Below are 25,196 nucleotides of genomic sequence, written 5' to 3'. Positions count from 1 at the left end.
ATTATTATGAAAAAAATTTACATTTAGAAATTTAAAAAAATTATAAATGCAATTTTTTAAAAGCAGTTTTTCAGAAAAAATGTATTTGTTAAATAAAATTAAAAAATTATCAAGTAGCTGCTAACTTTAATGTCATAGAAATTTTTAAAAATTTTAAGTGCAAGTTTTTGAAAAATATTTTGTTTTTATAATCGTAAAAAAAAATTGACAGATGTCTGTTGGTTTCAGTATCATCGGAAAGAAATAATATAATCCAAAAATTCGAAGAAAGTTAATTTTCAAACGTGTTTTGCTAATGTATAAGATAAAATTTCGAAAAAAAAAAATGTTTCGCTCTTTAATAGGTAATTAAATTATCTATCGAAAAGCAATGCGCTTTTTTATAAATTTGCATTTAATATTTATGCATAAAATACGTTTTAAGATTCCATTTATTGTACAAGTATGACAGAGATACTTCCGTTTGACCAATAAATTCCGAGAAAAAAAAGACAACCTTACAGAATTATCATTTTTTTTCAATTTTGAAAATTTTTAAAAAGCTGTCATTTCTAAACTAATTTACTGATTTTGCTCATCTTCGAACTTGATCCGGACAATCGTTCAAATAATAACGATATTGAGTTTGATTAAGATTCTACAAAAAACTATCAACGCTATAATCGTGACAAGCTACGCTCTTTCGTATAAATAGATCCAAATAAACTTTCGAACAACATGTATTTTCTCAATTAGATTGACGAGCTGAGTCGAAAAATAAATCACTATTGTGGTGGCTTTCTCAAGACTCCAAATAAGATTAAGGATAACTTCATAGACTGGCTACAGCTTTTCTTTAAAATTTTTGCAACATGCTTGAGATTTTGTTGTTAACTTTGACAAGAAATTTTTTATTTGATTACTTCATTTTTTCAAATTTGTCCTTATAACTTTTGACTTGAATTATATCTAAATTCTTTTGAAAAAGAAAATATCTCTTTTTAGTTCTTTCATTTTTTTAACAGACTTAAAACAACTGAAATTTATTTAAGTAATGAGTTTTGATATTTTCTTTGAAAACAAAAAATATTTCAAAACTAAAAAAAAAAAAAAAATATTTTAATTAATCTGATGAAAAAAAGATGTCAATTTTAATATATTTTAATTTTCACGATTTCATTTTGATGTTTTTATTTATCGGACTACGATTATTAATTTTATTGCTTTCAATTAAATATATTTTCATTGTTTTTAATATCGAGCACTTTTTATTAAATGATTTTAATTTGAAACTTGAATGAATTTTAAAAATCAACAAATCTAATAGTGAAAAATTTTTTCAGATTGATCCCGAATTTTGTCGAGAAAAAATATGAAAATTAAGTTAGTCGACATCAAAAAATTTTTAAAATTTTTTTTACTGAAAATTTTAGTTAATTATTTACAAGTGGGGTCAAACGTATTTTTGGCCATATCTAGATGAAAAATTAACATTTTTTACTTTTTTATTCTGTTTGTTTTTACGGCGGATTTATGGTAGTGATATTGAAAATATCAAAAAATTAATTAGGAAAAAATTTTGGCTCATGTCTTTGGATAAAATTTCTATTCTATCTTTTTTTTCAATTTTTGATGTATATTTGTTTTTTTTTAAATTACATAAAAAAACGAACAATTAAAAAAAAAAAAACAAAAATTGAATATCATAAATTTTTGAAAAATTTATAATTTTTTTGAAAATTTGTTAAAATTGTGGTAATTAACTTTTTTTTTTTAATTATTAATTGTTTTATGTATTTTTCAAAAAAAAATATATCACAATAAAAAAAAAAAATTTCGTTCAAAAAATGATATTAAAATGGTAGACCCCACTTGTAAATAATGACCAAAAGTTATGATGAAGAAATGAAAAAAAATTTTTTCATTTGGGAAAAATTTGAAAAACTATGAGTGCAATTTTTAAAAAATATTTTTTAGTTCTAATTTAATAAATGAAAAAAAAAAAAAATCAAAAACGTCGGCTAACTTAAGTATTATACAAAAAATTCACACCCTGAAGAAAAAAATAGTGTGAAAAATGAAACATTAAATAAATGAAGCAATGAACAAAGATCGTGAAAGTTCTGAAAGCAATAGATCTGGGGTTGGTTTTTAGTGAGTATATTGTTTTATATATTGGTCGATGATTCACGAGCGCATAACTACGACCATCCACCATGACCAATAAAAGCTTATAACTGAGCAGGCAGGAAGCTCTACTCTACTCCATCGGAATATCTAGCTTGGTGAGGTCATTAATGTACCACCTTTCCGCAGGATAATTTCGTTAGTTGTGGACGGGTGTCCGACCATTCCCTTCCCTTGACTCCCATTGATGTCATGTCCTATATATAATGTGCATTGGTGAGTATCAAGTACTCTACGTCCACATCCACATCCATATCTACACCCAATACCCTACACCCTATAACCGATAACTACATGTCTTCATCTAGTCGCATCATACTTGCAATAAATATTTCCAGCATGTCATAATCGATCGCTGCCCTGCACACGCACAAAAATTTTTGTTTGTACAGTGTAAGATAAGTTGTGACAACAAATTATTAAGTTGACATCTATATTGGAGACAACGGAACTTATCGATGATTTGGTTCTCGAATTTTTTATTTAATAATAATTGGATTTTATAGAAGATAATGAATTGAAAAAGAACCATTATTTCATGAAAATTAGTTTCAAAATAGAATTTTCAAAAATTCTAAAAGATAAATTTTAAAACTGTACACTGAAAAAAAAAAAAAAAAAAAAACCTTTTACTCAATTAACAATTTATTTGTTTAAAAAATTCGATGACGATCAAATATTCTATTGTTATTAATTATTAATTTCTGAATAGAGCATCAATATTTATTTTGATATTGAAAATAGATAAATAAGAGAATAGCTTTATTTAAATGAAGTAAAAATTATTTCAATCAATTTAATAAGTTCTTGGGCTAAGAATACATATTTTCAAAAATTTTCAAGAACATAAATTCTTGTATCAAGAAAATTTTATTAATAAAAGTATTTTTTTTTTCTCGGTTTATAAATTACAATTTCGAGTAAGATTTTATTAAAATAAAATTCTGTATTCATTTTTACGATTTAAGAAAAGTATTTTTTACAGAGTTTGTAAAAATCATATTTTGAAACTTCAATTTTTCCATTTTTTTTTTTCAGCGCGTATTACTATTTAAATTCACACCACAAAATTAATTTATTTAGTTGTTATTTTTTTCTTGTGAATTTTTTCAGACTTAATAATTAGAAAATTCAAAAGAACAATGCCCACTGTTAATAAATTTCATAAAAAATTAGAATTTTCAGTAAAATATGACTTTATAATCAATTATTCAGTAAAATGATTCTAACACACACTAACCAGGATTTTTTCGTGGGAATCATCAAAAAAGCTTCCTATAGGATCTCACAACTTGAAGATCTCATAAAAAAATCGGCGTAAAGCCAATAACTTCGTAATATTTTTAATAATTCATTTTCATAGCGAGAAGTTAAAAATTGTTATTTACTTTCAAGTTCCTTTTGCTATTTCAAATAATAAAACTTGTTTTTAAACAAAAAATATAAAATTTTATCAATTCTTAATTTTTAATTTTTAATTTTTCTTCAATAAGTCATTTTTCTTGGAATGAATTAATTTTCAGAAAATATAGATAAACTTCTATTCATTTATTTAAACCAACGCCTCAATATAAAAATACTCTTGCATACTTTTAATCTTATAAACTCTGTAATTATAGCCCCCAACATTGGATAAATTCAACTTGATCCTTGAAAATTCTTTCACTAATTACAAATCAAACTACAATTTCTTACCATTTTAATCCAAAGGCAATTCCTTTTCAACAGTTTCAAAAAATTCATAGCATTACTTCGACAATTCATGAACCTTTGATTCAGTCGAGCTTGATACCTCAAAGTGAGCATACGCTATAAGTTCCTGAAAATTTAACAAGTTTGTCCTCTGAAACTTCACAAAATGAGCAACAAAATTGTGTTTTTGACGACCTCCAATCAGATTTTGGTGGAGAACTTTGAAACGTTCAAGATATCCCACACCATTATGTTCAAAATGTACAAATTTAGTTTGAAGAAAGCTGCCGGTGCGGAGGTGCCTATAGTTGAACCAATTCCTGGAGCCGTCCTGTTTAAGCTCATTCAGTGGATGAAATATCTCAAAACCAATGCAGCTTGCACGGAAGAAATTTCCAATTGGGAACTTACGCCCTACGACTACGCCAGCAATAATACCAGTTTGGACATCTTCCACGTCGCCAAGTGCCTGGAAATCCTAATTTACTCCAACATCGGCACTGGCCGCCTTGAGGATTATCACCGCTTTGTTTTAAATTTGTAACTCTTTGTGTTCTTTTTTCTCAAAATTGTAAATTAAAAATTTTTAATTGTTTTAATGACTTCTGTCTGTGAAAAGATTGTAATTTTTTATAAGTTTTAATTAATTCTAATTAATTCAATAAATTTTAATTAATTTAAATTGTTTTTTTCTTCTTATATATAATCTAAAAAATTTTAATTTATTATAGAAAGTAAGAAGATTTTTTTGAATAACTGAATAGAATAATTTAGAGTTAATCAAATGTCATGCAAGAAAGTCGAAAATATTTTTTTTTATCTCTGGTATCAATTTGGATACATTGTTTTTGTTACAAATATTAAAAGATAGAAATTATAACATCGTAAATATAAAAATCTTCTTTAATTTAATTTCTAATTCAATTACTCAAATTCAAGTTTGTATTTTGAAAATTTGATAACATTTATAAAATTTTACATTTAGTAAAATAAATTTTTAGTAAACGGTTTTTTAATTTTCATAAATTTATTTTTGTTACAAATTTCAAAAAGTAAAATTTACAAATTTTAAATTTTTCAAGAAAAATTTTTTTGCTGGCAATTGAAAGTTTTTATTATTTAATTTTGAAGACAAAAAAAAATAAGCTTTCAAAAACTTGATATTTCTCTAAGCACCCCGTTTCGGCTCCTTGACTGAATTATGAAAGTACATTCAAAATATATGACAAAATAAATTTTGAAAATTTTCATGCATTTCTTCTTATATTTTAATCACAATTAATACTTATGCATAAAATATATACAAAACTCTTAATATTAAACTAGAGATGAAATGTATGTAAAACCAATTTATTCGTGATGTGAGTGGTCGAATATATAATAATAAATATTTATTAATAATAAATACAACTGATTATTTGTCATGCATATTTCTTCATAAAGTCTATCTCAAAAATAATAATTTTTCTTGAATTTTCTAATCAATTTAATGAACTGTACTTATAAAGAATTATTTAAATTCTCAAATTATTTCGACACATTTTTTTGTTATTGCAATTTAGAAAAACAATAAAAATCTATTAATGTTCAATAGATTCTAATAAATTTTGAATTAGCTACACTGAAAAAAAAAAATTAACTTGAATCAAGAGTAAAATTCTTGAATCAAGAAAATAATTTTGAAGAAACTCATTATCTTGAATCAAGACAAAAAATTCTTAAATCAAATAAAATGTACTTAAATCAAGTGAAATTTTTTAGTTTAACAATCTTTTAACTCAAACAAAGAAAATTAAATTCTTCAAAATTTTTTTTTTTTTTTGTGTATGAAAGACTTTATTATATTTAAAATGAATAGCTACTGTAATTAAGATTTTCCAAAAACTAGGGTCATAATGCTCGGAAACAACATTATGTAGTCAGGTAAAACTATTCTAGAAAATTCTTCAACCAATAAAACAGTTTCTGGACTTCCCGCTCCAAGTCCGTATTTCTTCAGCTTCATCCACTTCACAAAATCAAGCCAGACTAGTCAGTCAAGCTTGAAATATTTACTATTTGAAACTAAAAAATTAACCGGAATCTGAGTGAATTTTACAGTTTACTTTTTTCCGTGTAGAGTCAAATCAATTTAACCCTCTCTTCGCTTTAAAGTTGTTTTTTCTAAGATAAGAACTTCAAAATATGCTTTATTTCTTTCAATTTTAAAATTACAGATAATTTTATAAAAATAAAAATTTTTTGTTGATAAATAAAATGAATTCTAGACCCCAAGGCTCTTTCTAAATAAAACTAATCCACTAAAATAACAATTACAAATTTTCACTCTATAAATCTCTCTGAATATCTCGGCTCGCTATTTCACGAACAAGCCAACCGGCTGATAATTGATATAAAGCCTCCGTTTAATCAGTAGTCATATTTATTACTTCATGCAAGCGCGAAATTTATCGCCTATGAAGCTTCAATTGCTTACGCCTACGACCATTGTATTTATTTACATTCAATTTGCTTTACTTCACTGATTCTTTTTTTTTTATTTTACGTGTGCATGCACTCTATTTCAAACTAAACTTTTTAATATTTAATTTAAAAAATCGGGAATTTTTTTAAATAAATTTTTTACGGCAATCGATGGACGAGTGGCAGGATAAGGGCTTTTAAAAAGTTGTAAAAGCGCACTTGAAGCAGCATAAAAACTAACAATACTAAACAAATAACCAGGTAAAGTGGCTTTCTCGTGGTCTATTAAATACCGAGAGCACTCTTACTTTATGATATGTTGTGTATCAATTCAAAGCGTTATCGAGGGCTTTTAAAAACCGTTATCACAGTCCAAATATTTACTCACACTGAATTAATGGAAGGTACATACATACATACAACTCCCACGTTTAATATTGTAACGTACGAGTTGTTCAGAGGTAAATTTATAACGAGTACCTTGGTCGTGTAGGACGATTACGTAGAAATTTTTATGTAGAAATTTTTTGCGGAAGCTTCAAACTAAAGTTGCGGGTTAAGGATTGAAGATACAAAAAAATTGCAAGAGACATTTTGTTTAGAGAATTTTATTCTCTATGAAAAATATCCATGTTAATTTTTTTGTAGCTCATATTTTTTACATAATTTTAGCTTTAAGCTGTAAGAAAAAAAAATTTAATTAAACTGAATTTAAAAATTAAAAAAATTTTTTTTTGCACTAAATTGAATTCTTTATTGAAAAATTGAGCTAATTTTTTTTTGTTTTTCTTTTTGTAATAATTGCACTCAAAAATATTGTTTCTATACTGTTACTAAGTTAAAGTTATAAAATAAATGAAATTAATTTAATTTTAATTAAATTCTAACAAAATTTTAATGCTTTTTTTTTTCTTTTTTTCGTCTAAAGCTAAAATTTACTTAGTATGTAAACCTAGTGTACAAAGCCGATTGGCGTTTGAATAAATAAATAAATAAATAGAAAAAATTTTCTATACTTAATACAAAAATTATAAGAATTTTTAGTTTTGATAAAAAAAAAGAAATTATTTGCAAAATTAAAAAATTTTTAGCTAATTATTTGAGATGGAAAAAATTGATAAGAGGTTTTTTGTAGAAATTTGAATCCTCTATAAAATAGATTCTTATCAATTTTTAATAGTCCACGTATACGTTGATCATGTTTATATAAAAAGGTTTTTTTATCAGTCTACATTCAGAAAAAGAATGAGTTTTTAATGTGACTCCAGGTGAAATACCGCGGCATTGATAAATCAATAGCGGTCATCAATAAAAAACAAAAACAAAGGAAGAAATCAAGATCGGAGAGCATAAAACTCCGAGCACGTAGAACGTGGTCGTCTCTTTAGCTCCTAAATGTTAAAATAGTCACGATCGAATCATTTCTAAAAGCATCTTTATCTATTATTTTATTTTTTTCGATATATATTTACATCTATACATTCATATTTATTGATTTATTTATTTTTTATTTATTACTTTTTTCCCATTAAGTTATTTGGTCCGTCGGTGGCTATTTTTCGTCGGCAATTTATTTCAACAGAACAAAAAAGGATATCAAATTTAACATTTGTATGCATAGTAATCAGATCGGAATACTATTTTTTATCGGTTATATTTATTCGCCAATTTAGAATCATTTCACTTGATATTCCATTCCATGAATCACAATACGACACTCGTTTGTTTAATTATTTCTGCCCTCGTTAGATGCGACGCATGCTACTGGTACCGTTATTGGTTTTAATTGCCATTTTGAGCGAAGAGATTCTGGGAGAATCGGCTTCTGGATGTACGACTCCTCGGCGTCGATGTTCATGTCATTTATATCTCTTGGACTCAGGACGTGCATCTATAAAATTTAAAATTTTTCACTTGATTTAGAGAAAAAAAAAAAGCAAACAAATAAATAATAAAATTATTGGTTTTTAAATTTTGATAAAACTACACGGAAAGAACAAGATGACACTGGATATCATCCTAGATTATACTGAGTGAAATTTTTTTTTAAATAGTAGCTAGTATAATCCAAATTATAATGAGTATAATCCAGATTATAAAGAGTATAATCCAAATTATAATGAGTATAATCCAGATTATAATTAATATAATCCAGATTATAATTAATATAATTCAGATTATAATTAATATAATCCAGATTATAATTAATATAATTCAGATTATAATTAATATAATCCAGATTATAATTAATATAATTCAGATTATACTGAGTATACTCCAGATTATAATGAGTATAATCCAGATTTCACACAGTATAATCTAGATTTTTCTAGGTACTATCTGAAATTTTTTTCACCACAGATATCACTGAGTATAATCTGGGATTATTTTTTAAATAATAATAAAATAATAAAATAATAATTTTTACCTTATAATGAATTACTTTACAGGGGTTGAATTTTCCATAACAAGGTTTTTGAATACATTGAGCACTGGTAAAGTATTGAGGGTAATGACCGATCCCAAGATCAACAATTCCATACTGAGACTCACAAGGACAAAACCACTGCCAAGGGTTGCTCAGCGCACACAAGTCCCTCGGCGAAATGTGCATTTCTTCTAGAGATTCCAGAGCTCCATTGCGTTTCCCCGGGTATGAAATGTCACGATTAATAATCAATTCACTCGAATCGTTGCTTGAATCGGGATCCAGAATGATATTTGTCCAACGTCCAGAATTATATGTCCGTCCGATAACGTTTTCTGTCACGATCACCAAGATTGCCTGAAAAGATGTCCGATAAAATTTTAAATTCAATAAAAATTACAGTAGTGATTTTAGTGACTCAAATCTCTAAATATAATAAAAATATGATAAACAAGTTCTACACAATTCACTCTTACTAAGATGATAATCTTCATCTTGAGCAAGACTCGTATCACTGAACCGTCTTGGAAGATGTGCTTCTGAAGAAAAAGGACCAGCGCTTATATACTAAATTTTATAAAAGAACAACCTGATAGTAAAAAATATTATTTTATTTCTGAATACTACTGGTGACAAAGAATCCATTAATGTTATTTGATAGGCGAGACACCTTAAGAGTTTTAGTCGATACTCCGATCGGTTTCAGGTGACCATCATTGAAACATCCCTTTATTGTCTCGTCTTTTGCTGAGAATACTTAATAATATATACGCTATTCATTATCTGAGGTAAAAGAAAACGGATGGTTAGCTAACCTGGTCAAAAAAACAAGCAGATGTGCCAAATAGTTCAAGAAACCGGTGATTCGATCCTTGAAATTTTCATCAGCATGTAAATATTAAATAAAAATCTTACACACAAAAAACAAATTTCTTGCGCCAAAAAAATTTTAAGCAAAACAAAAGTTATTTTGGAGCAAGAAGAAATTTTCTTGGCTCAATAAATTTATCTTGTTTAAAGAAACTTTGACTTCATTCAAGAAATTTTCAATCTTTCTTGATATTTTCTTGAGCCAAAAAAATTTACACTTCAGTCAAGAATTTTTTTTTTTAGTGTAGAGATCAGCGATTCGATTCTTGGTGAACTGATAGCCGTTTTAAAAGACAATGTCTTGATTTTATTGATGGATTTTTTAAAGCAGCTCTAAGTGATTTAAGAAAAAAATCAAATTTTTATCTACTAGTACAGATGTTGAGAAGAAACGTCCAAACTCCGATTTTTATGTCTAAAAAATCAGATTACGCATTAGTAGATTAAAAAAAAATTGCAAGGTATCTTTGAAAAATTTTTCAAGATGTCCATCGGCAGATTAAGGAAAAACTTCACAACATTTTCGACGTAATGTTTAAATTACTTCGCATTTTTTACGTAAAAAGGATGTATAAAAAATTTTTATGCCCTAATCAAACTCAGAAATATTATAGAAATGGAAAAACTTACTGAAAAAATAAAAAATAATGTTCTTTTTTCAAATGCATTTTTTTTGCTTTAAAGAAAAAAACATCTGGTGCTATGAAAGTTGAAAATTGTATGGAGCAGACTCTTGAGATGGCAAAACGTCAATATTTGATAAAAGCTATACTTTTGAAGCTAATAAATAAATTTAATAATTTTTCGAATAAAAAAAATTTTCAATTTTCATTGCTAGATATGTATAAATAAATAGTAAGAGATTTAAAGTTTTATTTCTGAGTTAATTGGAGTAAAAAAAAATTTTTTACGGTCTTTTTTCTTTAGGAACATGACTTATGAACGATAAAATTATTTTTCAAATTACAAATTAGTAATTCAAGGAAAAATTTCAAGAACAGTGATTGTCTTCAAAACCTCGTCTCGGATGCAGAGGAACACCACTGTGACGATCGAAAAAAAGAGGTGATTTTCGGGAATTTTTTTGACAGAGAAAATAAAGGAATTTGGGGATCGGATTTTTTTTTATTTCATTAAGGGTACATTAAAGATTATTACCTTAAATTTGTATTAAAAAATATTTAATTATTGCAAAGTTATTAACAATCTAAATTTATAATTCAGCTCGATATAATTTCTCGCTTTATTTGTCCGCCTGAGGTCTAACTTGCGATTTAAATATATTCTCGGTGACATCGCGAGCCTCTACTTGCTTTATATTTATACAGACCATCAGAGTAATATAGTATAATATCACGAGTTTCCACCGTAAAAACGGTGCAAGTTTACGCGTTCCGTTACCTTAACAAACAGTATTTCAGTCTTAATATCAAACTACCATTGAAAATAAAATAAAAATAAAATATTCGAGATGTTATCAGCACAGAACGGTTGAGTGAATTTTAAAAACGGATCTTATCTTATAATTCTTGTAATAACTATTCACTTTTTTAGATAAATTACCGTTGTATGATAATTAGTTACTCAATAAAGAGTATGAAATTATAAGAGGAACGTTAAAAAAGCTCTGGTTAATGTCCTTTCACGCGTAAATCTTCTTAAAATCAAACTCCCTTTGATTTTTTACCGTCGCTCTTGAGTATTGCGTGCTATTAAAAATCCACGCTTTAGTAGAGTCTCCATTCATTATAAAAAATTAATTACCCCAGTTTATTTATTCATTAATAGTTTATCATTTTATATAACGTAATTATTCATTCTAAGAAATGTGAAATACCGCTTATAATTACAGTGAACGCTCAATGAAGCTTTGGTCTCGGGGGTAGTGTAACTTCTAAAAGCGAATCATAAGAACCAATGGGAACAGTGAACTTTCCTCCTACTCTTTCAAAAATGATAAAATAAGAGGGTAACCCAAAGGAAAACGTAATTTCTGAAAATGTTAAATTTATTGAGTGTATTCTGTATCAATTAATTTTTATCTATTTTGTGGATAAAAATTAAATTAAACATAACGAAATTTTTTCTTTCAATTATTCTCTCGCAGAAAAAAATTTTGTTAAAATAACTTAAGATATGTTCTGATAACAAATGAATTTGTTGGAGTAACAAAGACGATTTGTTCGAGTAATAAAGAGAATTTGTAATAATAACAATGAAAATTTTTTGGAATAACAAACAAATTTGTTACGGTAAATTTTATAAGAATACAATTAAAAATATGCTATAATCAGCTGAAGCTGATTTAGAAACTATTTTAGCAAAAAAATTGATAAGAGAATTTTTTATCAAAAATTTGATTGATCACTATAAAAAAAAAAAAAAAAAATATCTGACTGGAAAAAAATTTTTCACATTGAACTTTTACTTGAAAATATTAAAAAATTTAGTTCAAAAAATTATTTCTATGATCGATGAATTAAAACTTTTAGATTGGAAAAATTACCAGGAAAATTTTACGCTAAATTTTTGATACTTTGTCCATTAGAATAAAGTCTTGAATATTTTTTTTTACTTAATGACCTAAAAATTAAATTTTTTTAAATGTGCACTGATAGAAGAAAAAAGATTTGAATTAATTAATTTCTTTACGAAAGAATATCAATATTGGTTTTTATTATAATGAACTAACATACGAATAGCTTTATTTGAATTAAATAAATATTATTTTAAGCAATTCGATCAATTTTTCAGACAGGGAAAAATGCTCTTCATAATTATCAAAGATTTTTTTTTTTGGTTAAGCTTATGACATTTTGAATGAAGAAAATAACACTTAAATCGAAAATGTAAAATTGGAAAAAAAAAATAAAATTTTTACTCTTAAAACAATTAATGTTGTTTAAAGAATTTGATTGGATTAATTGGGAAGAAACTTATTTTTTAATCAAATATCGATAATTATCGATCGAAAATATGAAAATCTTAATCCAAGAATTTGAAAACCAAGAACAGAAAAAATTATTAAAGCAAAACAAACAATTTTTTTTTTTAAATAAATTTATTCGCACAAAATTATCTTCTTTTAATTATATCAAACAAGCAACAGATTATAAATAATTTTTTATTACAAATTTGGTAAAATTGGTAACAAATCGATAAATTCATACTCTAAAATAAAAAAAGTATATCTATAAAATATTAATAGCTATTTTATTACAAGAATTACTAATTAAGATAACTTGTAATGAGAAGTAGTAAAATTATAAATGATATTAATGATGTAAAGTTATTAGAAACGAAATAATTCAACATAAAAAAAAAAAGCGCAACCGATCTGTGAATTAATTTGAATATCCAATAAAAAACCGGGCAAGATTTGCGATTACCATAAAACAAATAAAGTAAAATGTAACTCTCGGAGCTTAACGGTTGAAATGTCGGGAAAAAAGTCAGGTGCAAAGTTCTCGCGTGGCTACAATGAGTATTCTCTCTTCTTTTGGCTTCTCTGCTCGGTACGATGTAGATAATATACACAAGTATATCTTACGAGGGCTTTTACCGAGCTAACCTGTGCGCGCGCAATTGGTTGTTTCACGCTCCCTCCTGAAGCCGCGGAAAGCTCTTAGCTCTCTATATATTTCGCGGTAGCACGCACCCTAGTCATTGTGTTTCTCACGCGTTTCTCGATCTACCACCCGCTCTCCTAACCGATTTAATAGGTGAAGTTCAAGCTCGCTCGAGAAAAGTACACCCCCAAGTTCTCGTTTCCGATCTCGAAGATGGTCAACTCACGATTTGTCGGATCGGCGTTTATTCTTGCTGCAGTTACCTGCATTTTTGCCGGACCCATTCAAGTAAGTTTTGATTTTATTTAATTTTTTTTTCCGACAGACTCATTATTCCCGGTACTTTTAATTTTTTTTTTTGAATATTTTACCAACGATTTTTGGGCTAAAAACTAATTTTAATATTATAAAAAAAAGTATTTTTAAAAATTTTTTAAATTTTTTCTAGTATAATTTTTTTAAAATTTGAACTTAATAATTTACATTTTTTTTTCTTTAAACTCATGAAAATTGTTATTAAATTTTAAACTCAATTATTTTTTATTCTCGGTTTATTTTTTGTTTTTTTCCAATTTTTTTCATTCAAACGTTATGAAAATTTAATTATTGAACATTCTTTAATTATTCATTTCATAAAAATTTTAATTACTTTTTAATTTCACATTCAATAAAAATTTATAGAATTTTGGATTTTTTTTTGAATATTTTACTAAAGATTTTTGGACTAAAAACAAATTTCAATATTATAAAAAAAAATATTTGAAAAAATATTTTAAAAAATTTTAATAATTTTTTCAGGTATAATTTTTTAAAATTTGAACTTAATAATTTACATTTTTTTTTCTTTAAACTCATGAAAATTCAAATAAAAATTGTTATTGATTTTTAAACTCAATTATTTTTCGTTTTTTTCCAATTTTTTTCATTCAAACGTTATGAAAATTTAATTATTGAACATTTTATTGAAAACATTTTTTCAATTTTCATTTCATAAAAATTGAAATTACTTTTTAATTTCACTTTAAATAAAAAATTATAGAATTATTTTTTTTTATGAAAAGAATAAAAAGTTAAATTTTTTCTAAATTTTATTTTTCTCCTTTAATAAAAAAATAATTTTTACCAAAAATCAAATCTTGAAGAATTTTATCAAATAATTATAAATTAAAATATTTTAAAAAATTGAACTTAGTAAATATTAAATAATTTCATTTAAAATCAAATGAAATTTCATTAAAAATTGAATCTTAATTAAATTTTTTTAATAACTTCTAGAAAAATTTAATAAGTCGTAATTAAGATTACAGTGTAGGCGTCTCAACTTGTTGCTTGCATTAAAAATTATAACTTTGTTATTCAATGTTTATTATATTTTTTTCTTCATTAAGTATTATCTATTAAGTAACGTATTCATGGTTATTATGTTCACAGGGAGAAGTTAATTAGTAAATAGTGTGGTATATAAAAGTAATATCGAGGGTAATACCGAAAGGTGAAAATGTTGCAATAAATTACCTTGTCCTGACATCCTTGAAAATTTAATAACGCGTTAGATATATGCACATTAAACATTAACTTTCATGTTGTGTGTTTCACGTCAAGTTTACCCGCACGGACACAACTTTTCCCATGCATACTGATATGTAACAGAGGATCAAGTTTCCAGCGTGAATTTTTGCGCTCCGCAATCATACACCCGCCAAGTCTAACATATTTTCTATTTATTTACCCACATTTTGTAATTTAAAAGTAAACACAAACTTCGCTGCAACAAGTTCGAACATTATCGCACCAAGTTACAACGATAAATTATTGACATTCATGCCTAGAGAACTTGATTGTATTTACACAGTCTTAGTTCAATAATAAAGGAGAAAAAAAAATAATTACACGGACAATGAAAAATAAATTACTTGATTTAAGAAAAATGTTTTCTTTAAAAATATTGAATATTGTTTAATGATAACATACCTTTAAATCAATAATTTAAAATTCAAAAACAAAATTAATTATTGAAATAAAACAACCGATTTTTATAAAAATAATTTTGTTCGGTAAAAATTAAATTTTTATTTTAATATTTTAAAAATTTGAATATTAAAAATATCAAATTAAAATTTTGAATATTTCTTGCCTGAAAGCGTTCATCAAAATTCTGTTTGAATGTAGTAAAAAAATTTGGTGTTAAATATTTAACACTTTTATGTGTAAATTTAAAATTTATTGTGTTAAATTTTTAACACAAAATTTTTTGACGTATTGACGCAAAATTTTTTACTGTGAACGGTACGAGATACGATAAAATTGATGGAAACTTTTTTTTTAAAAAATTAAATTTCCCACAAAAAATGTATCATAATTTTTTTATATTTTCAATATTTCACCAAAAATTTTAATTTTGAATTTAGCGAAAAAATTTCAATTGCCTCACAAAAAAAAAATTTTTTTTTGAACTCACAATTATTTTAAGTGAACTGTATTAATGCCTCTAATTATAAAGTGCCACAGTATAAATTTAGTAGCAACGATCTAAAAATTTTCAACCTAAATAACATTAAAATTTAATTATCATCTTATCAGCAGCTTCATGACGAGACAATGGGATTAAACGAGGGAATGTATGCGTCGCCGGAACTCGCAGAGGCATTGGCAAGGTCTTACGCCGCACTGGGTGAGTTAATTATCGTACTAGAGAAAATAATAACCGCTTATATTAACAAAATGGATAGCAAACGGTGTAAATACTGAAGATCGAGCTTAGTCTCTGTAAGAGACAGAATAAAAAAGTTCGATTGATGTTTATATCGGATTAAGCTTTCAAATAATGGGAGCGATGCTTACCTAGGGGGCAATCTGTCAGGCTTTCTTGTGGAATAAATGGACGAACATACCGATAACACAATCTGAATGCCAGCTGCACTTGTCTCCTCATTCTTTCAGTTCAGGAATTCAATAGTTCCCTGTTAATTTACGAAAATCCAACAGCTGACACTTTGAAAGCTTTCGTCGTAACTTTGTCCTTCGACATTTTACTCCCTTTCTACTTTAATTCTTCGAAGTCTTTCTCATTGCCTTCGCTTAACATAATGCTTTCATTTTATCTAAAACAGACGAATAAAAGAACATAATGGCAATCCAAATTCTTAAGAATCAAAACCTCTTGTCACAAAAACCAGGGTAATTTTATTTTACCATATTTCTCAATAATGTAATATGAATTATTCATTTTAGCTTACTATTGTCTTCATTTTCGATTTCGACGCCGGGCTTAACATAAATTGTCACCGAAAATATAAATATAATGTAAAATAAATTTAAAATTTTCGCGAAATTGAATTTCGATCTGCTTAGTGAAATACACCGATAAAAACTTTATATTCAATTTTCATTTAAATTTATAAACTTCTTCCCGCGCATTTTTAAAAATTTTTCACTTTGCGCTTAATTAATTATTTCAGTAAAAATAATAAAATTTTGATACTTCTACGTCTTAATTTTTCAAATACTTGTCATAAATTAAAATAAAATATTAACTTAAAAAAATTTTTATAAAACTCTAAAATATTACACAAATTCAAAATAATATTTGTTGCTTATAAAGAATCAATTACAGATGACAAGCTATGAGATTGAAAACGCCGGGTGCAGGTTCGAATCTCAACGGCAACAAATTAAGCCCGTCTATGATGATAGATTAATTTTTTTTCACTTTAGAAATTGTCAAAGACCATAAAGTATTATTTTAACAAGTTCTAGGGATAAACATAAAAAAAATGTCTTTAAAATTTTATCTGTTTCTTCAAATTTGAAAAAAATGTTTAATGCGTTTTAATTTCTCAGTAATTAATTATCGCATAAAGAATTAAAATGTGTTTTCAAAAACTCTTCATATTTTAACGTCCATTTTTTTTTTATAAGTAAGAGAATTTTCAAATCCTTTTTATATAAATCTACACAAAAAAAAAAAAAGTTTTCTTGATGCATAAAAATTCTAGATAAATTTTTCCTTCTCAAATATTTGCTTAAGTTAAGCCAAGAAAATTTATTTCATATTCAAGAAATTTTCTTCCTGTGTAAAGATAAATTTTTAATCAAATAAAATTTTCCATCATATAAAATTGAACATACCGTTAACAGTACATAGACATATTGCATGTGTAACCTTTGAAGAATAACTCGAGCTTAAGACATCTCAGAGCTTATTTCACTTTGTTTGCCGGATTTACTGTGCTTACAGTCTCCCCATCCGACGAAGATGCTTTTCCGGAAAGCTGAGGATGTAGATATAAAGAGATCAAAATCCTCCCTGAACTTCGCATCATATAAATGTACTAAGAGTGTTTATGTAGTGCATCATTTCCGTGAGTCCGTTGCGTGACTGACCTATAATGTTAGTTGCGCCCTCGCATGCTCAACTGAACATTGTGTACATAAACCAGTAAGCTGTTGCACATGTTTGTTCACTTACGGGCGAAATTTTGCTTTAAAAAAAAAAAAAAAAAAAAAAAAAAAAACTTAATAATAATACTCTTTGATATTTTCGCTGGAAATCGGAGGAGGTATATAACTTTTGTTAAAACTTTAAAATAAAAGGGCAGTTGGTCAAATACAATATAAAAGTTATTGAAAAAACGATGAATAGAAGCGATTATGAAAATATACAGCCGCAATTGTGTGATATCATGAAAAGCATAATGACAATATAAAAACATTATATAGATCTCTGAGGACTCGTCATCGCGCCTTTCTAGCAAGCCAAGATGTTATCTCTAGTTAACATTTTCAATAATAATTTTCACTGTCCTCGTTCCGTGGTTAAACACGCCGTAAATACCAGTCTAGCGGTTAACTCGAAGTTATGAATTTTTTTGAATTTCATCCCCCGTGAATTCTCCGGTACAAGGCTAATTATGATTTTCAGCTGCATTTACCCACAACTCCACCTACTGTGACTATAACTTTAATAACTTTTGTACTTTTGAGGTATTTAAATTAAAGCAGCATTAAAACTTCATGAATCATAAATTTATCATTTATCATAAACCATTTGTCTTTTTATAAATAATTATCCTGTTTTCGTGGGTTCATATTGACATTAAGTGTTGTATTGGTCAAAAGTTACTGTTATTAATTATCCGCTTCACCTTGTGACTTGTTAACTAATTCTATTTTAATATTATTAATTAATAATAGCTTTTACAGCATGATTTTATAAAGATAAAAATAGGTACGTATTACTTGATTATTTGTAATGATGCCTGTTTGTTGTTGAGTTTTTTTTTTTTTTTTTTTTTTTTTGATAAATCGTTTCAAGATTAACTATAGCGTTTTTTTTATTATACATTTTTTTGATTGATGATTTTTCAGTCCATTGATAGTTATGATAAGAATTCTCGTTATTTATTAGATCATCCAATTTAAATTTATGAACACTTAATAAAATTACACTTAATGTGTTTTAAATGATCAATAATAACTACTAAACATTTTTATTTAATTAAAAAAATTTTTATGTCATTCAAATCAGAGACAATTAATGAATGAGTGTTTTGTATTAATTAATTGTACTTAGTTGCTCAGATTAATATCGCAAGATTTTTTTTAATTTATGATTAAATTTTATAAGCTAAAAATGAATTGTGGCATTGAAAAAAAATTTAATAATATTAGACTTAAATGTATTTATAAAAAGTTTAAATTTAAATTATGTTTCATAGCGTCAATAATTGGTGCTTTTGTCTTGTATTAAATTGTTATGTGGAAAGTTAATTAACTAAAATTTTATAAAACTTATAATTACTCAAACTTTAATTATAAAATTATGAGTACTTTTGTTTTAAGAGAAAAACTCCATTTGACTTTGTGATATAAAAAATTTTAAAAACTGTAATTTTTAAATACATTAAAACTTTTTATCTTTAAAATTTAAAAAATTACAATCTATGTAATTTTTGTAATTTATTTTTTTATTATTAAATGTTTGAACTTTCCTTTAATTAGTAATAGTTTTTAATTAATTGATTAAATTTTATTTATTTCAAATGCACGTTTAAAAATTTCTTTAAAAAAAATTTAAGGGGCACAACTAGTGTAACAGCCTAAAAAAAGACGATTTTTGGGAATTAAAAAAAAAAAAACTACTTTATCAATTGTTTTGAATTTTTAAGGGTATATTTATACATATTTTGAGAATACACAGTAAAATTTTTGAAGAAAAAAATTGAATATTTTTCGAGTTACACGCGATCTCCGACGGCGTTAAAAAAAAAGGTCCTCCACTGCTGGAGTGATTCCAGCCTTCTCCGTGGATGAAACGTAAAAAAAAAAATTCTCGTTAAACTAGAAGATATTGTTTGTATGATGACCCACGGTCGAAAAAAAATATCAAAAATTGACAAAATGGTGGCGTTTTTTTTTTTTAAAGTTGAATTTTTCCCAAAATTTTGGTCGTTTTTGGCCTGCCAAAATTCGATTTTTGATCAGATAAAAAAACTGGAGGGTTATCGTATGGAGAATTTTTTACATAGTATGCATAAAAAAATTTGATAGTGATCGGATTATTTGCCTCCGAGTAATCACTCCAGCGAATTTGAAAAATGCTGTTTTGAGAAAAACGCGTTTAAAGATAAAAAAATGATCCTATTTTAACTGCCGAGCGGCTACTCTTTGAATGGCTGTAACTTAAAAACTATTTAAGGTATCGATTCAAATTTTCAGTATCTTATTTTTAAAGATATAACCTATCGAAGTATGATAAAAAAATCGTTTTTATTTTAATTTCATACTAGTTGTGCCCCTTAAATTAATAAAATGAAAGTTAAAAAATTTTTCACTTCATAAAAGAAAATTATTTAAAATAATTAAACACGGCTAATTTTTACAGCATGGGCGCAGCGCAATGGAAATTCAATTGACGCAGGGATTCAAAAGCGCAATTTAGATCAGATCGGAGGAGGTAATTTGCTACGATCACTGCAAGAACAAAATTCACCTCATCATGAACGGAATTCGGATTCAATCATCCCCTATCATATTCTTCGCTCTATGTTGGGCAATTACCAGGGACAAAATCAGGAGTAGCGTTTCCTCTTGGCTGACTACCACCAATTATATAATCTACCACTTATGTAGTTCTTAATCTAACAATTTAACCCTAAGCGGCTTTAATAAACATGCATTTCAAAATCAATAACTGATTTTTCATTTTCCTTAAAATAATAATAAATATTAACTCACATAGAGATTCTTAATTATATTCTGAACTTTTTCTGTTGATCTTCGAACAGGTACCGGCAGGCTTCAGAACCCTCGAGACGACTCACACGCGGGTCATCTGAGACAGCCCTCTCGCTTGGTATTTGAACGAGATTCTGATCTTCGCAGGTAAATGCCAAGTACTGAAATAAATAAGTTTTATGTAAGGAAAAATTTTTCAAGAGGAAAAATGTTACTCAATATTTAAGATTTTATGAATTATTAAATATTTTACGGCTGTTATAATTTAAAAGCAGCCTTTTGGATAATTAATGAAATTTTATTATGGAATGTCTTTTTATTAGCAAATGAAGACTGAGTAGAGCTAAAATATCGGTTTTTAATCATCAAATGATCTTCAAAAATTTTTTATAAATAACGAAGAAATTTCGTTGATGATTTTCCGTTTTATGATACGAAAATACCGAAATATGACGACTTGGAACATTCTCAGCTTCCTCTAAAAATTAAAAAAAAAATAAAGTTACAAATTTTAAAATTGATTCAATTTAAACTTAAAATATAAAATTTTTTTATATTTAATGATTCTAGTGTAAATATATTATTCATCTTTAAAAAATTTCTAGTTATCAAATTTTTTATTCTACTAAATCACGTTTTTTTCTTTTTAAATTTCTTTTCTGCAGTGATAAAAAAATTAATTTGATTTAAGAAGGGATAACACTTTTTTCTCTCTCGCCCTCTGTTAGTCAATCAAAAGTATCTTTGTCATACTTGTACAACAAATGGTTGAAACACATTTTATGCATAAATAAAAGAAATTTTTCCAAAAAAGGGCTTCGCCCTTCAATAGATAATTTTATTTTCTACCGAAGAGCGAAGCGTTTTATTTCGAAATTTTTTCTTAAACATGAGTAAAACACGTTTGAAAATTAACTATCAACCGCTCTTGAGAGAAAACATTTTAGACTAAGAAGTTGTTGTTAGTTTTAAGTGCATTTAACTTGATTTAAAAATGTTTATTGTAGTAAATTGTTTTATTAGAGAATTTTGCATCTTTTGACGTTCTTTCGTCATGATGCTGAAGTCATTTTTTTTTTTTTTTAATTTTTTCCAACACAATAAGCGCTAATTACTAAAAAATAAAAAAAAAATCCATCTACGGATAAATTGAAATTAATTAAATTTTTTAAATTAAAAACCTTTTACGATAATAAAATTTAATAAACATATTTTAATATATATTCAAATAAAATACTTTAATGACTGCAATAAAATTTTTATCCGACTCTAAAATAAAAGCTTTCAAAACTTTAAATAATAAATAACTTTGCTTGACAATTATTCCAGTAAAAGCTCGTTAGTTATAATCGTTTTAACGCATGAATAAATAGTATGCTTGCATGTAATAATCAATTAGACAATCGCTAAATAACAGAGATATGAGTACACATAGTGATGATAACAGCGACAACATTCCCTCGATCATATCAATAGACTCACGAGTGTGTTAATTAATTTATTTATTTATTATTAAATACTGCGATAACGCGTGGGTAGGCAGAAGTTGATCGTAAAAATATTCGTATCGTATGCAAACTTAATATCTCATTTAGTATTATTAATAATTGTAACATCGGGGACACATATCAGGTATAAGCTACATTTCTTCTAATTATAGTACCTACATAATCGATGAACCGACACACTATTGACTTTGCCACGTGTTCAAGGTAACTGAGAAAATACTAAGGAGCCTTCGCTACTTAATGCCATAAAAACAATAATAATAATTAATATAATAATAGTAATGATAATAATAACAATAATGATGGTCGTAACAAGCATCGTAGAAGTTACTGCGATATTATTTTTATTTTATCGCGGACAAAAGTGGTTTCGGCTATAAATACATCGCTGAAACAGAGGAAAAAGTTATTGAGAATTACAGCACAATACTTTTTTTATTAATCTTCATTATTACCGTTTTATAAAATGGTAAAGTTGGTAAATCATAGCCAGATTTATCGGGAATTCTCTTTCTGTTGTTAAATACTCATATCCGTAATCCACAAAAGAAATAAATGCGAATGTTCTTTAAAAGTTTCTTTTTAAAAATAAAACTTTTCATTTTACTGAATAATTTATATTATTAAGAGAATAAGCAAAATTTTGTGGCCATTGTATTTATATAACAAAATGGATTTTTATGGTTAAATTTGATTACGTTGGAAAAGTCTTTACTTTCTGTATTTAGTCTGCATTCGAAAATATCTCTAGCTACATAATTAAGAAATGACCCTGAAAGAAATGACACGGAAAGAACAAGATGACACTGGATATCATCCCAGATTATACTCAGTGATATCTGTGGTGAAAAAAATTTCAGATAGTAGCCAGAAAAATCTAGATTATACTGCGTGATATCTGGATTATATTAGCTACTATATAAAAATTTTTTTCACCCAGTATAATCTATGATGATATCCAGTACCATCTTGTTCTTTCCGTGTATCTTGTCAACTATCGAAATTTTTAAAGATATAAGCTCACCCCTACATTATACTCATCGAGACCTTTCATTGGAATACCCACATCAATTTTTCATATATTTAATATATTTATATATATGTATATATTAAAAATATATCAAAATGCATGTGGGTACTCAAATGAAAGCTCTTGATGAGTGTAACCTAGGGATGAGCTTATATCTTCAAAGACGTCAATATTTAAAAAAGTACAGTTCAATTTAAAAAAGCAAAATTTTATTTATAGCTTACAAGTCACGGCAGTCACATAGTGACGGCAAGGTTGCTAGTTGAACTTTAATTTCTTTATTCCATAGGCATTGTCTGTAAAAAAAAGTTCTTGTTTTAATATTCAAGTTAATTAATGCTCTCGGAAAAAAAATATTATAATATACGTGTGTTATATGAATATATATATTAATTATGAGGTAGCGTGTTTGGTATAAATTTGAAAAAGATTGCTACTTACGGTAAAAGTAGCATTACTGTTTTTCTTATAAAGTCCCGTTATGTATTTTCACCCGTTTTTAATCCTCGGACAAAAAATTTTTTTATGAGTTTAATGTCGCTTATAACGAACGTGATATATTAAAAATAGTAATTTGTCTGCGAACTAAATAACACGTGAATATGATACAATATGTACCAAAAAAGACGTATCGTTTAGTTGCATATGACGCATTTTACGAGAATATTATTGTATTGCGGTTAGGTGTAATAGGGCATGCACGATGTTGATATCTGTCAAAGAGAACCGCATCATATTGGATGTGTATTTGAACGTTGCGAACCGTCACAAAACACGGATATATTGTTTTGTTGAAATATATCGAAATACGTGAATGTGATATGACGGTGATATGATTGTATATTTGAAAACTGACAGTATCGCGTCCGAATGATATGTTACCTGGTAATTTGCTTTGAGACCTTTGATAGATATTCTCTATTATATATTATAATGCCGGTTTTACCGGTCTAATGCCAAAAAGGTGTAAGCCTATATAAATAGGCTTAAAGAAGAAGTCTAAAAAAATTTATATCATACGAATTTTTTCTTCTTTTGATCAATCGCTTTGAAATAAATAATTTCAAGGAAAAATAACGATCAGTTAAATTAATAATATCTCTGTGAAAATAATTAAAACAAAAATTTTCCGAGTCTTTTTGATTTTCTTCTTTGTTCCTGCATTATTATTTTTTTATTGGCCTTGATATTAATGAGCTATAACTTCTTCTTTTCCAGTAATTCTTTACTTTGAGTAATTTTAGTATCAAATAAATCAAGTCGTTGCATGAAAAATTTTCCTATTGAGTCATTATATTTGAGAAATTATAAGATCACAAGTCTATTACTTACTTAAAATGTGATCATATCAATCTTGCATGATTCGTGATATTTCTATTGGGGTTGCTTTTATAGGGGATATTTTCCACAAAAATATTTATCACCGAATTAATTCTTGCAGGTGATGTTCTTGTTAAATTATTAGTTTGAATTTTTGAAAAATCGAGCTAAAAATTAAAAAAAAAAAATAAAAAAAGTTAAAACCCAATTTCCATGAAAAAACTTAGATTTTAAGAAACATTAACAAATTTTTAAATTTGAAAAAATTAATATCTTACACGATATAAAATAATTATTTTTATCACCTCAGGAAATCTGGATGGCCAAACACCGTCAACGGGGTGGAAATATATGAGGGAGCATTGAAACGCAACATGGACGAGATTGACCGCACAGGATTTGACAACTTTGTGAAGCGCAATTTTGATGAAATAGATCGCTCTGGATGGGACAGTTTCGTAAAAAGACGCATCGCAAACGCTTATTTTTCCGGCAGACAACATTAAGCTCTCGAAAGAACTAAACACTCTATTGTACTTAAATCAATATACACTTCTACTCACTACGCTCTACATCACTGACAAATTTAAAAGTTATAATCGCTTATGACTTATGACTTATTATTGTAAAAGTTTGATATTTATTTTTTACTTGACTACGATTGTAGTCTAATAATTCTCAAAGTATTTATTTTTATGACTGAACTATATCATTGTTGGATCTATTGATAAATAATAATGTATAGTTTTAAGGTTTATTATTAAGAGTGTCTATTTTCAAAAATATCTAAGTGAAGAAAAGTCTAAATTAAAAAAAAAAAAAAAAAAAAAAAAATACATATGTAACTTATTATAAAAAAATAAAACTCTAAAATTGTTTAAGTTTTCAATGATATTTGTCTGTACTGACTAAAT

At 26.5% G+C, this 25,196-nt stretch overlaps 2 protein-coding genes and 1 long non-coding RNA gene across 5 annotated transcripts; 2 read left to right on the top strand and 1 right to left on the bottom strand.

Annotated features, from left to right (window-relative positions):
* Positions 1-1,872: 1,872 nt before the first annotated feature.
* LOC141529414 (uncharacterized) lies at positions 1,873-4,540 on the top strand. The gene is made up of 2 exons (XR_012479591.1): positions 1,873-2,382; positions 3,895-4,540. It is a non-coding gene; the product is annotated as an uncharacterized LOC141529414 (long non-coding RNA).
* A 3,184-nt stretch (positions 4,541-7,724) lies between these two features.
* On the bottom strand, positions 7,725-20,563 carry LOC141530192 (prothoracicotropic hormone-like). Of its 2 annotated transcripts, XM_074247165.1 has the most exons (5): positions 20,425-20,563; positions 17,317-17,669; positions 16,030-16,289; positions 8,750-9,106; positions 7,725-8,212 (listed from the first exon to the last, which is right to left on the bottom strand). In XM_074247165.1, exons 4-5 carry the CDS (start codon positions 8,933-8,935, stop codon positions 8,048-8,050), a joined length of 351 nt encoding a protein of 116 aa, XP_074103266.1. In that variant the 5' UTR covers positions 8,936-9,106; positions 16,030-16,289; positions 17,317-17,669; positions 20,425-20,563; the 3' UTR covers positions 7,725-8,047. The 2 variants fall into 2 exon arrangements, with proteins under 2 accessions (XP_074103266.1, XP_074103267.1); XM_074247166.1 differs by lacking the exons at positions 16,030-16,289; positions 17,317-17,669 and having other exon boundaries at positions 20,425-20,562.
* LOC141530191 (uncharacterized) lies at positions 13,277-25,141 on the top strand. Of its 2 annotated transcripts, none has more exons than XM_074247164.1 (4): positions 13,277-13,476; positions 15,772-15,859; positions 20,475-20,571; positions 24,593-25,141. In XM_074247164.1, exons 1-4 carry the CDS (start codon positions 13,402-13,404, stop codon positions 24,786-24,788), a joined length of 456 nt encoding a protein of 151 aa, XP_074103265.1. In that variant the 5' UTR covers positions 13,277-13,401; the 3' UTR covers positions 24,789-25,141. The 2 variants fall into 2 exon arrangements, with proteins under 2 accessions (XP_074103265.1, XP_074103264.1); XM_074247163.1 differs by having other exon boundaries at positions 15,769-15,859.
* The last annotated feature ends 55 nt before the right edge of the window (positions 25,142-25,196 follow it).

Source organism: Cotesia typhae, unplaced genomic scaffold (assembly GCF_013202065.1).
Source record: "Cotesia typhae breed Kobodo isofemale line unplaced genomic scaffold, CoteBio_Ctyphae contig_48, whole genome shotgun sequence".
In the NCBI taxonomy this organism is placed as follows: domain Eukaryota; kingdom Metazoa; phylum Arthropoda; class Insecta; order Hymenoptera; family Braconidae; genus Cotesia; species Cotesia typhae.
This window is presented reverse-complemented; position numbering and strand designations above follow the sequence as displayed.